Genomic DNA, 20,207 nt, shown 5'->3' on the forward strand with positions numbered 1-20,207 from the left:
CTAGTAAAGTAATATAAATCCCAAAAGGTAAAACACTGTATTAATTTAGCAGACAGTCCAGATTTCTTAGCAATATTGTTTCAAACTGGACTTACTTTCCTCTGAATAGTAAACTAAATAGAAAATGAAAATGATGGTTACAGATGGAAGACCTGGGAGATACAAGACAAAGGAGTTTGATCATTGGAGAATATGGATATCAAAGTGGATATAAGTTATTCTCAAAATGCAAGAGTTTTGTAATCTAAAAAGAGGGGAAAAAAGTACCCCGAAGCAGGACTAATTATCAAAATCCTTAGTCCTTTGTTCTGCTCCCTCCTTCCCTAGCAGTTATCTGTCTTGCAGGAAAAAGGAGCATGGAGGAATCTGGATGAGGCATTGCTCAGCATATGAACGGGGGGAGGTACCCAGTCCAGATGATGCCAAGAAGCTGTGAGAAGGTTTGGGAGTGCAAGAGTTGCCTGTTCTGCCAATCCCTGGGTCCAAGCTCCCCCACAGCCACTGCAGCTGTGCGAGGTGCAACTGACTGTCCTCAACACCTGCTTTGGATGCCAGCTGTCATCCTAACAGCTGGCTGGGGAGATCGCTGTCATCTTCACAGCTGGCTCTATCAAACAAAAGAAAAGTGCTCAGGTACCAAGAGAGAGGCATAAGAAATAGATTTGTTGCAGAAACTGGGGAATATGGTGCAGGAAACAGTACAGGTTTGATGGAGAGAGCTGAATGGAGGAGGTGAGGCTGGAAGGGGGGAGCAAGGAAGGAGGAGGACCAGGCATGGAGACAATTGTAATATCCCAGGTGAGACACTACTAGAGCAGAGGGAGGTGAAAGGCATTGTGTGGGTAAGAGCCACGTGGAAGTGGAGAATCAGGATTTTAGTGGCATTTGCTTATCCATCCATGGAGCTATATACATTCACACATAAAAATACACATATGCGTGTATATATAAATATATATGTATATGTATATAAACACACATGCACACTTTTTTAACAATGATTGAATCTATTTATCTTAACACTGATACAATACTTGCAAATAGAAAAGCATTGGAGCCAGGCTGTTCTTAATGATGTCCAATGATAGGACAAGGGGCAATGGATATAAGCTGGAACGTAAGAGGTTCCAAAGAGACACAAGGTAAAATTTCCTCACTGTGAGAGTAATGGAGCACTGGAACAGGCTGCCCAGATGGGTTGTGGAGTCTTCTTCTCTGCAGACATTAAAAATCTACCTGGAAAAGTTTCTGTGTGACCTACTCTAGGTAGTCCTGCTCTGGCAGGGGGATTTGACTAGATGATCTCTCGAGGTCCCTTCCAGCTCTTAAGATTCTGAGATTCTGTTATTTCTTTGGCATAGCACTTCACTATTATTAACCTTTCTCCTTTGAAGTCAGGATATACCTAAGATTTTTCAACCTGGCCAACTCTTTCTTTTCACCCAACTTTCAGTGCTGGAGACGAAGGCATCTAGTATCCCTATAAGAGAGTACACTGTCAGTGTATCATAAGTGTACCACATTCTCCTCAGGTCCTATTCCAGTTTTTTGATCACATATTATTGGTTCTAAGCCCTGACTCTTGGTTTGCAACAGAGGACAGTAAGTTTGGGAGTTGATGAGTAGGATGTCATTAACGATTGTGTAAATAGAATCATAGAATTATAGAATCATAGAATCATAGAATCATAGAATGATAGGGGTTGGAAGGGACCTTTAGAGATCATCTAGTCCAACCCTCCTGCAGAAGCAGGTTCACCTAAATCAGGTGATGTTCCTTCTGCAAAAACACAAAAGCAGCCGTCAAAGACACTGTGCAGTCTGTTGTCTGTTGGAGAGATGCTGCTGTGGAGCTTAGAAATCCTGCAGGTGGACATGCCCCATAGTTGAGAAGATGGAAAGGATTCTCCTGGAGATTTTTCCTGGTCTTCAAACCTCATTTTAAGCAGGGATGTGACACTGGAGGTTGGGCCCAGCCTTATAATCCCAGTTTCTTGGACAGACCCATGGCAGACAGACAGCAGCCTGACCTGGGAGGCTAATATTCTGTTTCTACACAGGAAAATATATAAAACATACTAACAATGAGAAGGAGAAACATGCTTTGGAAAGTTGCCTTGAAGATTACTTCTCTGTTAGAAGTTTTTCTTTATAGTCCTTGCTTGTGAATAGATTTTTCAGATTCCAGCTTCATAAGCAACTTTGTAGAGCCTTACCCTTTTAACAGCTTAAGTGTGCCGCTCATTTGTCAAGTTCATTTTGATTACTGATATGATATTTTTAAAAAGAATTCTCACATGGGACATTGAACATCAAACACTGTTCCACCCGAGTGATTTCTTCTAACTAAACAAGTTGAAAATTTGCAGCTGCAAATTCAGTCTGTGCTTTACAGAGAGTTAAAGAAAGTAATATTATTTCCCTTGTTTTTTAATGTTCCCAGTCACCCCTTTGCACTACTGGCAGTGTACTATACAGCACACTATACTCTTAACTCAGAAAGGAAGACAGTGCAAAGAAAACTGTAACCTAAAGAAACACAAACTTAAGAAAACATCTGCCCCATTTATTATTTTAGAACAGGTTTCAGGTTTTATTTCTACAAGAGAAATCTCACAGTTACAAGTGTCAAGTCTGTGACTTTATGTTTTGATTTATGCAATAGCTTATAGGTAATATTAGAGAACATCATTCAAAGCTGTCCCCTTTTCACAGGCTAATAGCAAATGGAAACAGTGTAAATAAATCTAGGGGTGTTGTTTTAGTTAGTTTTTAATTAAGAGGAGCTTAGTTTGTTATGATCTTTTTTTTTTTCCTATCTTTCTGCTAATAGATCAAAGGCATTGGAATTAAAACCAGACCTAGAGCAAATGCCCACGCAACCTGACTTCAAACAGGAGTGAGCGCACCATTTCTAAATTTGCTTCACCTTAAATTTTAACAGTGACAGCTATTTATTACAGACCTTCATACAGTATTATTCGTTAAGGTCTGTCACTGAAGGTTCAGCCATCTAGGAGCTCACTTAAGAGGATGACAGATGAGAGGTGAAGTTGTTCTAATGGTCTGAATGGAGACAGTCTCAGTTATTTCTGCACTTTTGTGGAAAACACTTGCTAAATCTTTTTAAAGGTGGCTTGGAACAGTCCGACAAAAATGCTGCGGTGTACATATGCTTTTGCTGGGTGTCTAAATGTCAAATATGAAATTCAGCAGTATACCCTGCTTGTCACTAGAGAACTCTTGTTCCTCCTGACTTTTGGTATGACTCATAAGTCTCCTCTTCCTTACTGCTTAAAAACATAACAAACATCATACAGGGTCGTTTTTGAGACCCCATTATGAAAAAGCATATTGGAAAAAGCTTAGGTCAGTTTTACAGTGGGAAAATAGGAGTTGCTATCAATCTTTGTCTCATACTAGTCTCAGGAAATAGGTTAAATTCCGCTGTTGTAGTGGGAGATGGTGAAGAAAGAAGCACTCTCAGAATGGGGATCATGTTGGATTGGAGAAGTTGTGATGAATTCTGACAGGTAGACTGTGAGATGTGAGTCTATGAGCTCATAGGTATGAAAGCATGGCCAGAAATGATGTGATGTCCTCCCTCAGTAACTTTGGACCAAATGGCAAGAGCGTTTGCAGTTGCTCTTGAGCACAGTGAAGTGCTCTCATTAAAACAGGGATATGCAGCACTGACTAGATCCTTACCCAATAAAAAGAGATGCAAATTTTTTGCTATTAGGGAGGTGACATTTGTCAAGGAAGAGATGTTTAACCATCACTTTTGGTGATTCCTATCTTATCTGCAGCAAGCCACTGAGGCTGCAGCAGCAAAGAGGATGGGGAAAAGACCAAAGCACATTAGTCTGCTTTGAAGCATCTGCTATCTGTGTCAGGCTCTTGATCCTGGGACTAGGAATGAGAGGTCCTGTAAGACACTCTAAGAAGGATTTGCAAAAAGGGAGGATTTTTTGTCCTGGAGGCCTTTTTCACGTTTATAAATTCAAGAGAACAGAAAGGCTGTTGTAAGTGGGACAAACCAGCAGGATGAGATGGTCATCGCAATGCTGTGTCTTTGTTCAAAATTACAGTAAAACCTAAATTAAAGGGTTGAATGTTTCAGATGGATCCCTTTCAGATGGTTTCTCTCCTTGTCAAAAAAAGGGACACAGTACTCCAGAGCTGCAGCTAAACCTGGAGAGCAAATGCCACTGCACATAAAGATGCTGGCATACATCTTTAAACAGTTCAATTGATGGCTGCTGTGAACAAACATGAAATTGAAATGTAGTTAATTAACCCCTCTGTTTTTTTCTTTATCCCATCACTATTATCAGTCCTTCTTCAATTTTCCATTATCTCACTACATTACCTCTAGCATTTAATCTCTTTATTATAGAGAAAACAGAAAACAGCAGAAAACAACCTCCTCCTGCTCCTCCCCTTCAGAAGCTCCTAGTAAACAAAACAAGGAGAGTTATCTGTGGCAATTAGAGCTTATAATATGATGGATGTTTGAGATATCTACATGACATCATGTAGACATCAAAACCTTTGCTTTCATTGGTTAATTTTTCCATTTGCTGCACTGTAAAATGCTCAGCTTTGAAGGTGAGAGAAGGAGATAAATTTCTTGATAAAAGATAGAATGCTGCCATTCTAAAACTTGTCCCTTGGTTGCATGGTTTACATAAGGACATCAGTTTCCAGGAAAACAGTCAGGATCTGCAGATATTCATTTGATGGTGCTATTTTAAAGCACACATTGTATACATGAATGCCACTGATATATTCCATGCTCTGATAGATCTTTGTTTGTCTTACTCTTTGTTTTGCAGCTCCCGTGTCTTATCTTTGAAAGAAATTTTCCAAAGCAGCTTGTGATGGTTTAGCCCTGGCTGAGTGTCAGATGCTCACCAAGTTTTTCTGTCACTCTCCCTCCTAAACTGGATAGGAGAGAGAGAAATATAATGAAAGGTTCATGAGTTGAGATAAGGACAGGGAGATCACAGAATCACAGAATTGTAAAGGTTGGAAGGCACCTCAAAAGATCATCTAGTCCAACCTCCCTTGCCAGAGCAGGACCACGTAGAGTGGGTCACACAGGAACTCATCCTGGTGGGTTTTGAATGTCTCCAGAGAAGGACACTCTACAACCCATCTGGGCAGCCCATTCCAGTGCCCTTTCACAGGCAACACAGACTCAACTTGGGGAGAAATGGTTTGATTTATTAATGAACAATCACAACAGAGTAGGGAAATGAGAAATAAAACCAAATACTAAAACATGTCCCTCCACCCCTCCTTCTTCCTGTGACTCTCTCTCATTGCCCTTCATTGATGCAGGGAATGGGGGTTACAGTCAGTTCATTACAGATGGACATTGCTGCTGCCTCTTCTCAGGGGGAGGCCTTCTCACACTTCCCACTGCTACAGTGTGGGGTCTCTCCCACAAGAGATAATCCCTTGTGATCTCCTCCAACATGAGTCCTTCCCATGGGTTACAGTTCTTCAACAGCTCCAGCATGGGGATTCCCACAGGGGCAGCTCCTCACACACTGCCCCAGCGTGGGTCATCCATGGGGAGGACAGACTGCTCCAGCGTGGGAGTCCTGGCAGCAAACCTGCTCTGGTATAGGCTCCTCTTTCTCCACAGGCTCACAAGTCCTGCCAGGAATTTGCTCCAGTGTGGGCTTTCCATGGGGTCATAGCCTCCTTTGGGCATCCATCCGCTCTGGCGTGGGCTCCTCCATGGGCTGCAAGTAGATCTCTGCTCCACCGTGGCCTCCATGGACTACAGGGGCACAGCTGCCTCACCATGGTCCTCACTACAGTTCACAGGGGAATCTTTCTTCCAGTGCCTGGGCACCTCCTCCCCCTCCTTCTCTGCTGACCTTCATGTCTGTCAAGATGCTGTTCTCACATTCTTACTCCCTTCTCCTGCTGTTGCTGTTTAACAATTGCACAGCAACTTCTTCCCCTTCTCAAATATATTAATCATAGAGGCTTTACCTCAATCGTTAGTTGGCCAGATCTTGGTCAGCAGCGGATCCATCTTAGAATTGACTGGCAATGGCCTTATCAGGTACAGGGGAAGCTTCTAGCAGCATTTTGTTTAAAGAAGTCACTTCTGTTCCTGCCATGTTACCAAAACCTGGCCCAGGCAAAACCACTGCACAGTTGTACTGCATTAATTTGGCTTTGTAAAACTCCCCAGTAATGCATTGTTAAGGACATCAGAATGTTCCTGTTAGGAGATTTGCAAGAGTTGTTTCTAATTTACTGTGAATTAACCATTAATTCTCACCTTCTTTATTACTTTTCTCTCAGTTCTTCTTTATAAAATCATAACTTGAAGTCTTGGACTTACTAAAGCCAGAGCTTAAGATTTTTATCTTGCTGAAGTAGTGTGAGATTTCCCATTTATATGGGAGAAAACACTGTCAATATTCATAAATCCTATTTGCTATTCAAATCTAGGTTTATCTCCAGTATATATGAGAAATCTAACTATGAGAAGAAATGCTAATATTCCTTATTTTTTTTTTTACCTTGCAAGATGACCATTAATTAGCATGACTGTGTTCATTGTATAGGGTACAGAACATGAAGCTGTTTATTTTTAATTTAGATTCCCAGAAAACACCTGCCCTTATTACTGGCATCATTCTAATTACTGAAGTAGTTGTTCAGTAAAACCTCTGAAACTACTTCACTCATTTCAAAATACTCTCCCCTAATTTCAAGAGGGAGTTTCTCCGTAGATGGTTGAAAGACATCTAAGAGAGTTTTTACAGGTTCTATCTGTATTGCAGCCTCTGTTGGGTGAGCTTCAGTTCCTCAGCAAGGCAGACCTCACAAGCACAACAGTCCCTTAGGAATAAAGCAGATTAGGTAATAGGAAGCTTAACAATTGCTCCTGTTGAATATTCATTGACTGTATGTACTTAAAATAAAACCATTAGACAATAGATTTAATTTTACTAGAAAGTAGGTAGCATGTGTTGAAATGGAGAAATGTTTGAACTTTAATGTATGCTAGGTCTTTGACATTTTTGCTTTCTTACACTGAGTTAGCTTTTTATTTTTGCTCATTCTATAAAGATGTGTAAGTGTACTGACAGCTGATTTTTTTTTTCTCTTACTGCAGATGGTTCACAAGCCCAACTACTGTAAATGCTTTTTATAGTGCTTTTACCAACCAGATCAGTGAGTATCTGACTTCTGAGCTTCTTTAAAAGTGACTATTTGAGAAATTTATGTATCAAGCTTCAGATAATAAATGTACAGTTTGTATTTTTCTGACTGAAAATCAAAAGCTCAAACCTGTTAATTAATCTGTAATGAATCTTAAGTGAGAGAATCATTCTGGAAAACTAAAGACTCCCACAAATTTAAATTACCATTGCTTAATGAGTTACCCTGTGTTAGCTGAGTTGCAGTGACTGCTTATGTGTGCACTCTGTTAGCTTTAGTTACTTTATTAAAGCTTAATGTTTCTGTCTTCTGTAGCAAAAACATATGTACACATATCTCCAGAAGTATACAGTGATTTTTTTAAGTGATAGCAGCTCAGACCTCAGTATTAATAAATATCTAAAAATAAACTTCTCTAGAGGAGACTGTGGTATAGAACAGAAAATCTAAGAATTGGTGTCCCGCAAATTTGTTCAATACATTCAAGGACAAGGAGTGATATCTGTAGTTAACTTAAAATTCTTACCTGTATAGTCTGACGAAATTATATTGTATGTACACTGAAATCTGTTCTTTGCTAATTTTGGTTACTGGTTATTTTTTAAGACCATAAAACCTGGTTTGGAAGCATATGAAGTAAAAGAGATGAGTTTTTCAAACGTGTATGGGCAAGGATATTCGTTCCCCTTTGCGTTAACAGGAATTTGCATAGAAATTTTCTAACTGGCTTTAAAATTCTATATCAGTATTTCTCTGTTCAACAGTGTTATCTTTACTTTGAAAATTCTCTTCACTCTTGTTAGCTTTGCAAGTTAAATCAGCCTTCTTGTTCTTCTCTGTGATCTTGGTTCCCAACGACTGGCATGTCAGAAAAAGTAGAGAGATACCTCCTTTTTCTCCTGACTTTTTGCTGCAGAGAAAAATAGTTTTTGGAGGGTGCAAAATGATTGTAGCACACTGAAGAGTTTACAGCACAGGACTGGCAATCTGGGTCTGCTGATATCTGCTCCTACCAATTTCTTAAAACATTTTTTGCCTTCAAACCACTCACCTGAACCCTCTTTTGTATAAGTAAGCTCATTTGTGAAGTTTGTGTGACAATTAGGCAGTTCTTTTAATGGAAATTAGTTCTAGGCTTAGATTGCTCTACCTTAGTTAGAAGGCTGTTGTCATTAAGCAGTCACATTTCTGTCGATCATTTGAGGGAGAACTTGATGCAGGCTTCATAGCTCTGAGATACCTGTGAAGCATAACAGCTGCTGTTCCAGATGAACTAAACACCTACCACCACTGCTGCTTCAGATGTATCCTGTGAATGGAGATGAAGACTGGTCAGCATGAAATGAGAATCATTGCTGTTATATGTCTTCTTTAATATCAAGTCTTTTCAAGTTTCAGCAGTGTTCAGCTTTCTCAGCCTCTCTGCCATGGCACATTAGAGAAAGCTGTAATAAGCGGCTGGAATCACTGAGACTAAATTTCACACTCACATACAGTCATGAAGCAGAGAGCTGTCAAATGTAACCAATCAGTCATGGGTGTAGAGGCAATTGTATTTTCTGTCATAACTGATGACCTTCTTGTGCTGCTGGTATCTGACCTTGAAGTTTGGACAACGCCACTCTGTCCTTTTAGGACTTTCCCTAAGAGGAAAAGGATTTAGGTGACTTTTTCTGAACAAAACCCTCTCTTGCCTGAGAGATATAAATGTCATCATGACCTAAAAATGATATGCAGTAGGAGGCAAGATTCAAAGAAAGGAACAGTACAATCTTCAATTGCTGTCTGGTGTGATTTGTAGGGAAAGAGGTCGCCTGAGATGTGGGAGGAACATGCTCTGGTCTGAAGTTTCTGATAAACGTGATGCATCACTACTGAGTTTGCATTATTACAGCTGGGAAAGAACTGCACTGTGGGACACTGAAATTTGTGACCCTATACATGCTTGTACCATGTGATGTATCTACTGGGCATAGGATTTGTCCGGTAGTTATTACCTTAAGGCTTTGCGGCAATGTTATCAGTAGTAATCCGTAGAAAGTTCTGTAGAGACTGATGATACAGTACAGAAACTGTGGCCTTTTTAGAGTCCTAGGTATTAAAGTCATTTGTGAATATGAAATAAGCAAGCATGAACTCTAGCATGTTAAATGTAAAGTTGTGATATAGCAAGCCCACAAAGATTTTGAGGAAAAACTATGTAAAAGCATAAGAACTAATAATAAAACCTTTTTTCAAATACACTGAAGGATAAGAGTCTCTAAGGCATAAAACTCAGAGAAGTTGTGGGATTGGAAAACTTTGGGAATTTCTTATCCTGGAACTTTTTCTTATGGGAAGTAAGTCCCAGGAAGTGTTTTAAACTTAGTGTTATTACAAGACACTTTAGAACAAATTCATAAAAGAAAGTGTGAAAAATATAAGGACCAGATAACATTCTCCCAGGTATTGCAAAGAAACTTAGACAAGAAATTGCCAAGCAACCAACTTTGATGTATAGCTTGTCAATTGCAGTGATTCTATATGAAGGAAGCTGGTTGTGACCACAACAGGAATGAAGAAGAGAGAATGAATAAGCACGTGATATAATGGGGAAGAGTCAATGTGACTTGGGTTTTGCTTTTTTCTTTTTGAAAAAAAAAAAAAAGCTTTCTTAGTCTATTACAGTTTTCAAAAAGCAAGCAAATAGGGCTGATATACTACGTTTATTTCTGTAGAACACTTTTGATGAGGTTCTTTCCCAATGTTATTAACTGAAAGTTGTCAAGGAACAAGGTCTTTTCATAAACTAGTGGTATATCAGAGATAAGAAAAAGAAGTAGGAACAAATTAGTGTTCTATTTTACACGAGTTCTATTTATTTATGTCCTCTTTTTCCATTATTCAAATCATCTTAAATTAATAACCATGCACGTTTACAATGGTTGCTAATAATTTTCAATGCTTGTTTGGAACATTTTTCGATCCTTGTTTGCATCATTTTTCATTTTTCTTTGCATTTGCTCATAAATTTCCCCACAATTATAGGTCCTTAACAAATACAATGGGTAGATATCATTGCCTTTAGGTTCTAAAAGGATATCCAAGTACACTTCATGTAATCTGAGCACCATGAATACTATCTTCTTAATTACCATTATGACGGAGCACTGGAACAGGCTGCCTAGATGGATTGTTGAGTCCCATCTCTGGAGATATTCAAAACCCACCTGGATGAGTTCCTGTGTGACTTATCTAGGTGGTTCTGCTCTGACAGTGGGGTTGGACTAGATGATCTTTTGAGATCTTTTCCAGCCCTTGAGATTCTGTGATTATAGGAACACAAAAACACTTTCTAAAAGTTTCTATTTATTTTAATGAGTTCTAGAATGATCAACAAATATATGCTGAAAATAGACACAAGTAATGATCAAAGTATGCTTCTACATTTCTGTTGATGACAAGTTTTTATTTCATTACAGTAATAAAATTTTGTCCCTTTAATATTTGAAGGGGGACTGCTTGTTAGATATTTGGTACATTTACCTTCCAAGTGTAAATATGTATGCCTCTAGAGTATATCAAAAAAGTAACTTTGTGGGTTATGAACAGTAATGAAAGGAATATTTACAGTGAAATGAGGTAAATATAAGCAACACACTCATGAGGTGTAAGTTTCAATAGATTTACTGGATAATTAACTACTGTTGATATTATCTCTGTAAGTTTATATCCATACTTCTTCTAAGTCATTTGTGCTTGTACTGCAGTTCTGTAGTGGAAGTGAAGAGGCCTCTTTAGAGAGCAGCTTCATTACATGTTACAGGAAGAGTGTATAATCTAAGCCAGAGTTTTAAAATTACATTCAAATTAGCATCCATAGAGAAAACCACAGATGAGTGCTCATATTAGCCAATAAGTGTCATCTTTATAGAAAGCAGCATGCAGATAATGGTGCTGGCAGCTTGCTGATGCTGTGAGATGTACGGGAGAACTCTTATCTTGCCAGGAGCCAGGGAAGCGCTGGCAAACAGCACACAGTACTGTGGCCGGAGGAGGACAGGGGATTGTGTGTAGGGGCATTTTCTCTTTCCTGAAGAACTAGATTAATTGGAAGGTTATTGATGAAGTAGCTTCAAGTGCATCACTACCTTCCAGGAGGTTAATGAACCTAACAGATTTCGACTGAATGCGTTCTAAGCCCTGTTATTAAGAAAGCTTTAAGTGTTCTTAAGTGTGCCCTCATTTTCAGTTTTTCCTGTTTAATAATGCCAGAATTATCTTTTATTTAATTATGGTCACAGGTGAGATGATGCATGAGCATTACATTCAATCTTTATTTTCTCTTTCTAAAATTAGTATCTATAAATATGTAAGATAGAAACTTTTTTCTTTCTTTCTTTTTTTTTTTTGCTCTCTGAGTAATCACAGAATCACAGAATCTTAAGGGTTGGAAGGGACCTCTGAAGATCATCTAGTCCAACCCCCCTACTCAAGCAGTATCTAATGACCTTTTTCTTTAGAAAACAAAAGTTTAAATTTCTTGTAAAACCAAGCTTTTCACAGATTTCCTAGTCCCTTAGCACACAGTATTACTTGGCTTCTCATGAAACTATCTCACGTTTCAGCTTACATTGCCCCAGTGATGTTGGGAAATGTTGGATCCTCTTTTTCATGAGCAGAAATGAACCTCTTGTCAGGTGAAACAAAAACTGCACCAAGAATTGAACTTGAGGCTGATGAATCCTCTGCTTCTCTTTATTTGTTAATGATCTTTTTCCCTGTTTCTTGGAAAGTTAAGCTCTGTATTCATGCATAGCACTGTTCCTTAGAAAACTTATATTTTCTATCCTTTATGTCCCCAGGATAAAAGTTGAAATTAAGTATACGTTTCAGGTCCATCTTATGACAGAGAATTTAATCCTAGTCACATATAGGTGACAAAGCTGTCTGGGATGCTCTACAGTATCTGACACATTTTCTTTTATCTGGAGTATCTGAGAGAAACTTACAGGAGACCCTTGTACATTGAGACTGGCAGCTAGAGCACAAGCAGGACATGCAAAATTGTCTCAAAAGGCTCTGGGAAGAGATTCAGTTGTCCAAACAGAAGCCTGTGGAACCAATTTAAACAAATGTATCCTGCCCTTCATGCTGATTTTTGGTAACTGATCAATGCCCTAGTTGTCTTCATGTTTAATTCTATATGTGAATTCAATATCCTTTGTTTACGAACCAGGAACTAGTTTTCTACTTATACCTTGTCCCTTTACAACTTTCCATCTGAATTCATTCAGTGACACTGAAAAAAGGGTTACAGCTTTTAAACACATGTGAGAATTGCTGGTACAACAACTGGAGGAGTACACTATGTATCACACAATTGAGCACAGCTGTCTACCATATCCATTATTTACCTACTGGATTCACTAACCTGTCAGAAGTTACTTTAAACAAACCAACTAATTATAGGAAATTGTAAATGCACTAACTTTGAATAAGACTTTACTACATCTCATCTCAGTTAAAACTGTCATGCAATATAACTGAATAATATAATTGAACTATAGAATTTTAATTCAAGTGTAAATTTGAGCCCCAAATTTCCTCATGATTTGAGAAATAATCTCGTGTCTTTTTTGTTTATTTTGTCTGTTATTAGTCTGCATTCTTTCAGTGAACTATCAGATCAAATGTGATTGTTTGTGTCTCCTCAGTGAAGTAATAACATTACACTGTCTCAGGGCATTCATCTGCAAAATCTGTATAATAATACCATGAAGGTACTAGCTGGTAAATGGATTCATTAATGGCAGTACAGCCCCTGTAAAACTGGAGAAAAAAAAAAATAAAAGTTTTAAATTGAAATATATTCTAACAAGCTTTATAGCACTTTGCTGCAGAGAGAGGCTGAAAATTATATAATGGATAAAATGGAGCTAGAAACCTTAAATTCAGTTAAAGATAGTCCTGTGCAGGTAATGAATACTGTCAGAGCTTTAAGATCAGCATAAATTCGGAGTGAAATGTTTGAAGTAAGCCAAATGTTATCCACTGCTTGAAATGTCCCTGCATTCCAAAGCGGTAAGGCAAGTTAAAGGGAAGTTCAGCAAAGACTCACTGTCCAAGGGTTAAAAAACAGGGTTTATGAAAGACAAAGCCTACTTGGAGGTGAATCTTGTGAGGAATGTGAAGGGCAACAAGAAATATTTCTGAAAGAGTAGCAGTAGCAGAAGAAAATCTAGGGAAAGTGTGGTCTTATTGCTGAATGGAAGCAAGGAACCTCGTGACAAATGACATAGAAAAAGATGAGGTACTTAATGTCCTCATTGCTTCAGTCTATAGTGGATCTTCTAGGATCTTGAGACCAGAAGAGAAGTCTGGAGTAAGGAGACTTATCCTCAGTGGAGGTGGAGAAGGTTATGGAATATTTAAACAGACTGGGCAGAGACAGGTTCATGGGCTCTGATAGAGTGCAGGTACAAGTGCTGAAGGAGCTGGTTGATGTCATAGTGAGGGCACTCTGGACTGTCTTTGAAAGGTTGTGGTGATGGGGGAATGTTCCTGAAAAATGGAAGAAAGGAAATGTCACTCCTCTCTTGAAGAAGGAAGATCCAGGGAACTACAAGCTTGTCAGACTTAACAGTCCCTGTGTACGTGATAAAATAATTCCTGGAAATGGTTTCCTTGTCCAGCCTTCATAATAGGATTACCGGCTTAGAGGATGAGGAGTAGAGCAGTGACTGTGATTCACCTTGATTTTAGCAAGTCTTTTAGCACTAACTCCCTTAACATTCTCAAATATAAACTTCTAAGGAATGAGTTAGACAAGTAGATAGTTAGGTCAAGTGACAACTGCTGGGCTTAAAGGGCTATGATGAGAATCTCTGGGCTCTAAGGTGTTATTATCAGTGGCATACAGTTCATCTGTATATCTGTTCATCTGTATATATCTGTATCCTGTCATACAGCGTCATCTACTCTGTCTGTTCCACTTGTGAGAGGCATCGTTGTAGGGTATCAGTGCTGTTCTGTGACAGTTGTCCACAGACCTACACTGCTCTTGTGGCATATGACAACACTACTTTTTTCAGAATAATACTACAGTCCTATGACTTTGTTCCAAAAGCAGGCAAGTTGTCAGAAGGTAAGTAGGTCAGATTCTGAAAGTCCAGGTCGTACGTATGGCAGATAAGTTTGTGTGGGGTCTGTAATATGAAAACATAGTTTTCTTTTTGTGTGGTGTTGGTGAGTAATAGCCTGGAGTGTAGGCCCTGAGCCTGCGCTGGCAATACAGTATATGGAGACAGAAGCTTTTAGTCTGTGTCTGTCTTCTGGAGCTGTGTAGAAGGAAAAAGCAGGAAAAGATGCAGTACAGGCTAAATTTATAGTGAAGTGTTAGATTAAAGTACCATCCCAGTACCTCTATTAATTCCTTAAGATGTGAAATTCTCTGAAGTCTGACTGACTTACTCTTCCACATCAGTCCTCTGCTTGCTTGAATTCCTGTGGTATATAAATAATCTCATTAGTGTTTGTTATTTCCTTAGCCTACTATGAGCTCTCTGTGTTTTTCATTAGTTATTTTAAGTACTATATGCCAAGCAAGCAAGAATGAGAATTGCCTAAATTGAGGCATTCAAAACAGCACAAAACAAGAAACTGTCAAGTGATCTATCTCACCAGAATTTCAAAGAGATTCTAGGTCTAGGACATTGTTATCCATGTTCCCTCTAAGAATGGTCTGGTTGATGCTTACCTGAGTGAGACATTGCATACAGAGGGATGCCCTGTGTTGCCAACTCCTAATTTGTTCCTTGTAGTGTTGCAACAGTGCAACTCTTCCTTATTTAGTGCTACTAATCTCTGGACACCTTTTCTTCACTAGCTTCTCAAGAATCACTTTCAAAACTGGATTGGGTTTTTTTTCTAAAAAAAGGGAAAAAAATCTTTTGTGGATAATACGTTCCCATTCCCTGAGTTTTTCTTAAATATTTGTTATGTTCTGATGACTTCTGACTCTGCTTTGGCCTGAAAACACTTCCTAAGCTTCCTTTAGTTCAATCAAACTACAAAGATGTTTCACACAGATGCCCAGATGCAGAAACCAGTCCTTTGTCAAACTCTGTGCTCAGATATGTTTTACCTAAAATGGATCCTGACTTTGAGTAAAATAATTATCAATCTGTTATAAAAATTCAGGTTTGGAGCTGCTTCCTGTGTATTCACATGATTTGTTCAGTAAAAAAATTCTTATGGCTTAACTCACATCTGACTATGTTTCAACAATGTTCTCTGAAGGCATCTTTAGATTATATTTCTTAGATGGATGAGTGAAGGTTTGTATCTAATTTACTGTAAATAAAGTATATAACTTCTACCTGGCACAGAGACAAGTGCAAAATCACTAAACAAGTTTATATCTGGACAAAATAATTACATGTCCTTACAAGGCCTTGATAGACTCTTGGTGCAGTGACAGGCACACAGGGTTGTGTGATCCCTAAGCATGAGTTGTGGGGTTACCGTGCTGCTTTAGTTCATACCATCTTCTACACGAGCTCATTTGTTCATTTTGGCCACAAGTCTTGTCTGCTTGGGAGCGGAGAAGATCATTCAGGGCTAGTGGACCCTAATAATCCCTTCATTAAATGCTCAGCTTGGCATGCCCAAAAACCTTTCCTGAGGTTCAATATTTGGAAGACACCAGGCATGGTAACTCAGACTAGATTTCCAGCCCTTAACACAAACTTGTAATTTTGTGTACTAACAAGCGAATTTCATCAGGTTATGTGAGTGTACCATTGCCGTGAGATGTTTAAAACCATACACAGCAAATACCGTTCTGGGAGTGCTGGTAGGTAAAGAAAGTAAAATCTGGAAAACTTTGTCCTTGATGTTGATACAATTGTGTTTTGTAACACTGGGAAAGCAAGTGATAACATACTTGGAAAGACAAAACAGCATCTGGAGAACCAAGAGAAAAAGAATCACTCAAAAAATAACTTTGGCTTGCTTGAGTATTTATTTGCAATTAGATTACAGTGTGGATTTCAAAGAGGAGCAGCAATAAAAAAAGCAGATGGACAGACAAGAACAAGCCACTTGCCATACAATTAGGCATAAATAACACTCAGCATTTGTAAGAAAAAGACAATAATTCTTGCCTAACAATTTCTCTCACATATATAAAAAATTCCATGTCCTGCAATAAAAAACCTGAACAGAATTAGTATCAAGTGAATGTGGTTTTGTTTTGATCTGAGTAGCTAGGTTTCTTGAAGAGAGACTCATAAGCTGAAGCAGAGTTTCCTGGGAAAGGAAGCGAATCACACAATGATACTGGTTCTTGACCTTTACAAGGTCATGTCAGTGTGGAGTAGCCTTCAAAGCAGACAGATGCATGCCTATGCTTTACGGATGAGAATTCCTGACATGATACAGCAAATTCCACATTTGGGCCTGGAAAGATGACAACTTTCACCATGATGTAAAAACTTTGACCATAGACGTCTGCTTTTTTTATAGTTCTTTGGATTGTTAAAGTGTTACCACATTCAGCTCCACTGTTTTCATAATCATGACAATGAAATCTTATCCAGGAATTATACCTGTGATCACAGGAACAGACCTGTGATTTTTAATTTGAGGAATAATTTTGGTCCCTATGTACAACAGTACATAGATCATCACTCACTAGAGTGTCTCCATTGACAAGTTGTTGGTGACTACTTAGTCTACCAGAAGCAGACAGGTAATTATTGTAGCTAGACTGACTCTACAGCCTTAATAGTCTACAGCTCTCTGAAGTGCCTAAGTATGTTAGTTTACCTTTGATTTTCATAAATTATGCAGGAACAGGCTTACATTTTATTATTTTCATATGTGCTAAGCTAGCACTTTCTAAGTTCTGGCTGCATTTTACCTACATGTTGGCTATTGATACGTAAACATATCTGAAGGCTATCCAACAGTTTTCTTCACAAGAAACATTAAGTGTTTTTTCATGGGAATTCATTCACTTACACACACAGACAACGTGTGTAGATATGGAAGAAAACAAAGTTCTTGCAGTGCAGCATCTTGTTGCCATTGCGGCCCTGAAGGAGGGCGGATCTCTGCTTTTTCTCAAAGATCCTCTTTACCATGTTCTGAAACTATCACCTGAGAGATAGTTTTGCTCTAGCAAAACTTTCTGAAACTAAAAAAAAAAAAAAAGGTCATAAAGGGCTTTTGACTGTCCTTCACCTTTATTGAACTAGGGACCTCACTATTACTATTTTTGCTATTTCAGGATTCCCAGCAGGAGAACTGCAAAAGCCTTTCTTTTGGGGAACAGAGTATCCTAGGTAAGTACTGCACCAGGGAACCTCATACACCTCAACATAACAGTGAAAGCTGTTGGAAATACATATAGACAAAGAAGAGGCCATGTATAAGAATGCTGAGCTGCTGAAGAGGGCCAACAGGAAGTACAGAGGAAAACTTTTTTGTCCTTCTGTAGGGAAAGCTTGGCCCTGCTGCACCCTGCTTTTAGTACTGAAAAAATAGACTTTGAAAACTGCTGCTTTGTGTGATAACTTTTCTTACTCTTAGGATCTGTATGTGGTGGTGTTGTCATAAACTGGTGACTGACTTCTCAGAGGAATTGCTAATTAACTGCACCTGAGTGGACATATGTCAATGCTATAGCACACAGATGCAGCAATATGCACGTGGCAAGTATTAAAAGGAATTGTAAATCAGGTAGCTAGCACATCCCAAGCAGAAATGAATACCCTGAGAAGCTGTTTTATTGTTAATTTCCTGCTAATATTTAACACTGGACCTTTGCCTGTTACTGTTGAGGTGCATGAGAATATCTCTACATGCATAAGTAATTGCCTGAGCAATTGCCATGTGCTGCTGTAGCTGAGGAAGAGTAATTACAGGTCACATATATTTAATGTTGAAAAATCACTGCTTTTGTGCAGTTCAATAACTTTCTATTTTAGGATGGGATAAGATAGTGAAAAGTTTCTGATGGAAGCTTCTGAAAGTTATTTCACAGTTATATGAAGCCAGTTACTGGTGAAACATATCCTTAATAAATCTTTGTTAAAAAAAAAAACAAAACAACTTTTTTAACATTTGGGGTTTGCCATGTTCCAGTCTGGATGTGTCCTTCTAAACAGGAAATTTGGCAATATGTGTAGAGAGACGCACTCAATTTAGGAACAAATGAATTTGCATTCAAAGAGAATTCTCATGAGCCAGAATGACTTTCTAAGTGGTAATTGGGGATAGTGGAAAGTCCTTTCTTGTGAAGGTGAACTTATTTTCTGCTGTGGTTACTGCAGACCTGTTTCCGCCTTTGCTTTCTGAGGAGATTTCTCTGTACCTTGACCTTCTGCCATAACGGCAAAATTGTGCTCTTTTGAAAGAATTACACTTTGCTCATTTCTCTTCTTTAAAGGTTACCTCAGCTTAAATTGGTTTTGCTTGAGTATGTATCAAAATGAAATTTAGTAAACAAATGTGGATGTTTTATATCAGACATCAGATTGCTTTTGTCCTTGAAATATTCTGGGTCTGTTTTCTGTCTGCTTAAAAGAAACAGTACATGGCACTGGAACAGAAAAATCATCAAAAAGTCATCAGCATTTGCTGGAAAACTGACTTAGCAAACGTTTAACATTTAGTGGTGTTTTAGTGTCCAGTCCCAGTATAACCACTGTAAAACAGTTACATCTATTTGCATAGAGGAAATTTAGGTGATCACTTTACATCTCAGTACACAAAATAAAATACCATTGAAATGTCATCATTCATAGTTATGAGTCTTCAGTGCTGAAAATGAGACTTCAGACTACCTGAGTTGGCAGCTTCCCTACAATCCTCTGAGTGTCCCCAGTCCCAGAAAGTTCCTGTTTAATACATTACCTCTTGCACTGCGCCTAATCCCCTCCATCTTTGTCCAGCTGTGCCCCAGAACTGAAGGGCATGAAGAGAGCTGGGAGCATTTTGGCCAAAAATGTTGTTGAGCTAGACAGATGCTGAAGGGAGTTCACAGAAACAAAGGCCAAAATGCACCCCAATCTTCACCCTGTTTTTGGAGCTGGGAACAGCCCTAGGAGTGCTCGGGCACCAGTCTATTTTTTGCCTCTACCACTCATCCTGACCAGGACTTTTAGAGGAAAAATAAGATGCATTGAGTAGTAGGTACTATTGGTTCTTCTTGACCTCTTTACATGTTTTGTGCCATTCTTTTTTTTAAATAGTTTTTCCAGTTGCAAAAGATCCTGTGTAACCACTTCAGATGTGGAAAACAAGTCTAATATAGTACACTTAGTATGGGTAATTATCACTGTGTGCTATACAAGATTACAAATTTATCACACAAAAGGATGATATTTCCAGTGTTGAAATGTATAATTTTAAGCAGTATTTTTTAGTGAAGGTTTGCAATAATACTGGGAGTAGGAGGAGGGGGGAGCAAACAGCTAGGAAGACTTTATCACATGCAAATTACCTTTCAGGAAAGGAAAAAACTAAGTGAAGAATTGTCATGGGAGCAGGGGAAATTAAATGATACAATACATTTTGGGCATGACTGAGATGAGCAATTAGTGTGCCATGGATCATTAGGTCCAGTAATAACATATTACTTCCAAACCCTCTGGCTTTCTCCTATTTCAATACAATGTGTTAGAAATTCTATATGCTACTTTGAAGCATGGTGTCTCAATAAGAGAAATAATTAAAATCACAAAGCTCAAATTAACAAAAGATGGATTTAGTAGATCACTTTCCCCCCATGATACCCACTGCATTTGACATAGGAAAGCCCTGAACCTTTCCCTCTCTCATCCCTATTTCTCCCAGACACGTTTATTTCAATATAATAAATTGGCAATCAGGTATACAAAATATTTATTTCTCCTCTCTTTCTGCAGGGCATTAAGTCTGACTGTAGATCGTGTCCTGTTCCTGGGCAGATGCAAGGAAATTCTACAACCTCTTTTTAAAACTGAAGGGAGATTTGTTTATTG

The 20,207-nt window shown here is 38.6% G+C and overlaps 1 protein-coding gene across 1 annotated transcript in view; it reads left to right on the plus strand.

The window, feature by feature from the left end:
- The window catches only part of PHEX (phosphate regulating endopeptidase X-linked), a 105,623-nt gene that overhangs the window by 74,039 nt on the left and 11,377 nt on the right, over window positions 1-20,207 (plus strand). The window contains exons 15-16 of the mRNA XM_061988589.1: window positions 7,151-7,209; window positions 17,471-17,525. Of these exons, the coding sequence (XP_061844573.1) occupies window positions 7,151-7,209; window positions 17,471-17,525 (114 nt within the window). The remainder of the gene's footprint in view (window positions 1-7,150; window positions 7,210-17,470; window positions 17,526-20,207) is intronic.

The sequence above is a fragment of the Colius striatus genome, chromosome 1, assembly GCF_028858725.1.
Source record: "Colius striatus isolate bColStr4 chromosome 1, bColStr4.1.hap1, whole genome shotgun sequence".
Classification (NCBI taxonomy): domain Eukaryota; kingdom Metazoa; phylum Chordata; class Aves; order Coliiformes; family Coliidae; genus Colius; species Colius striatus.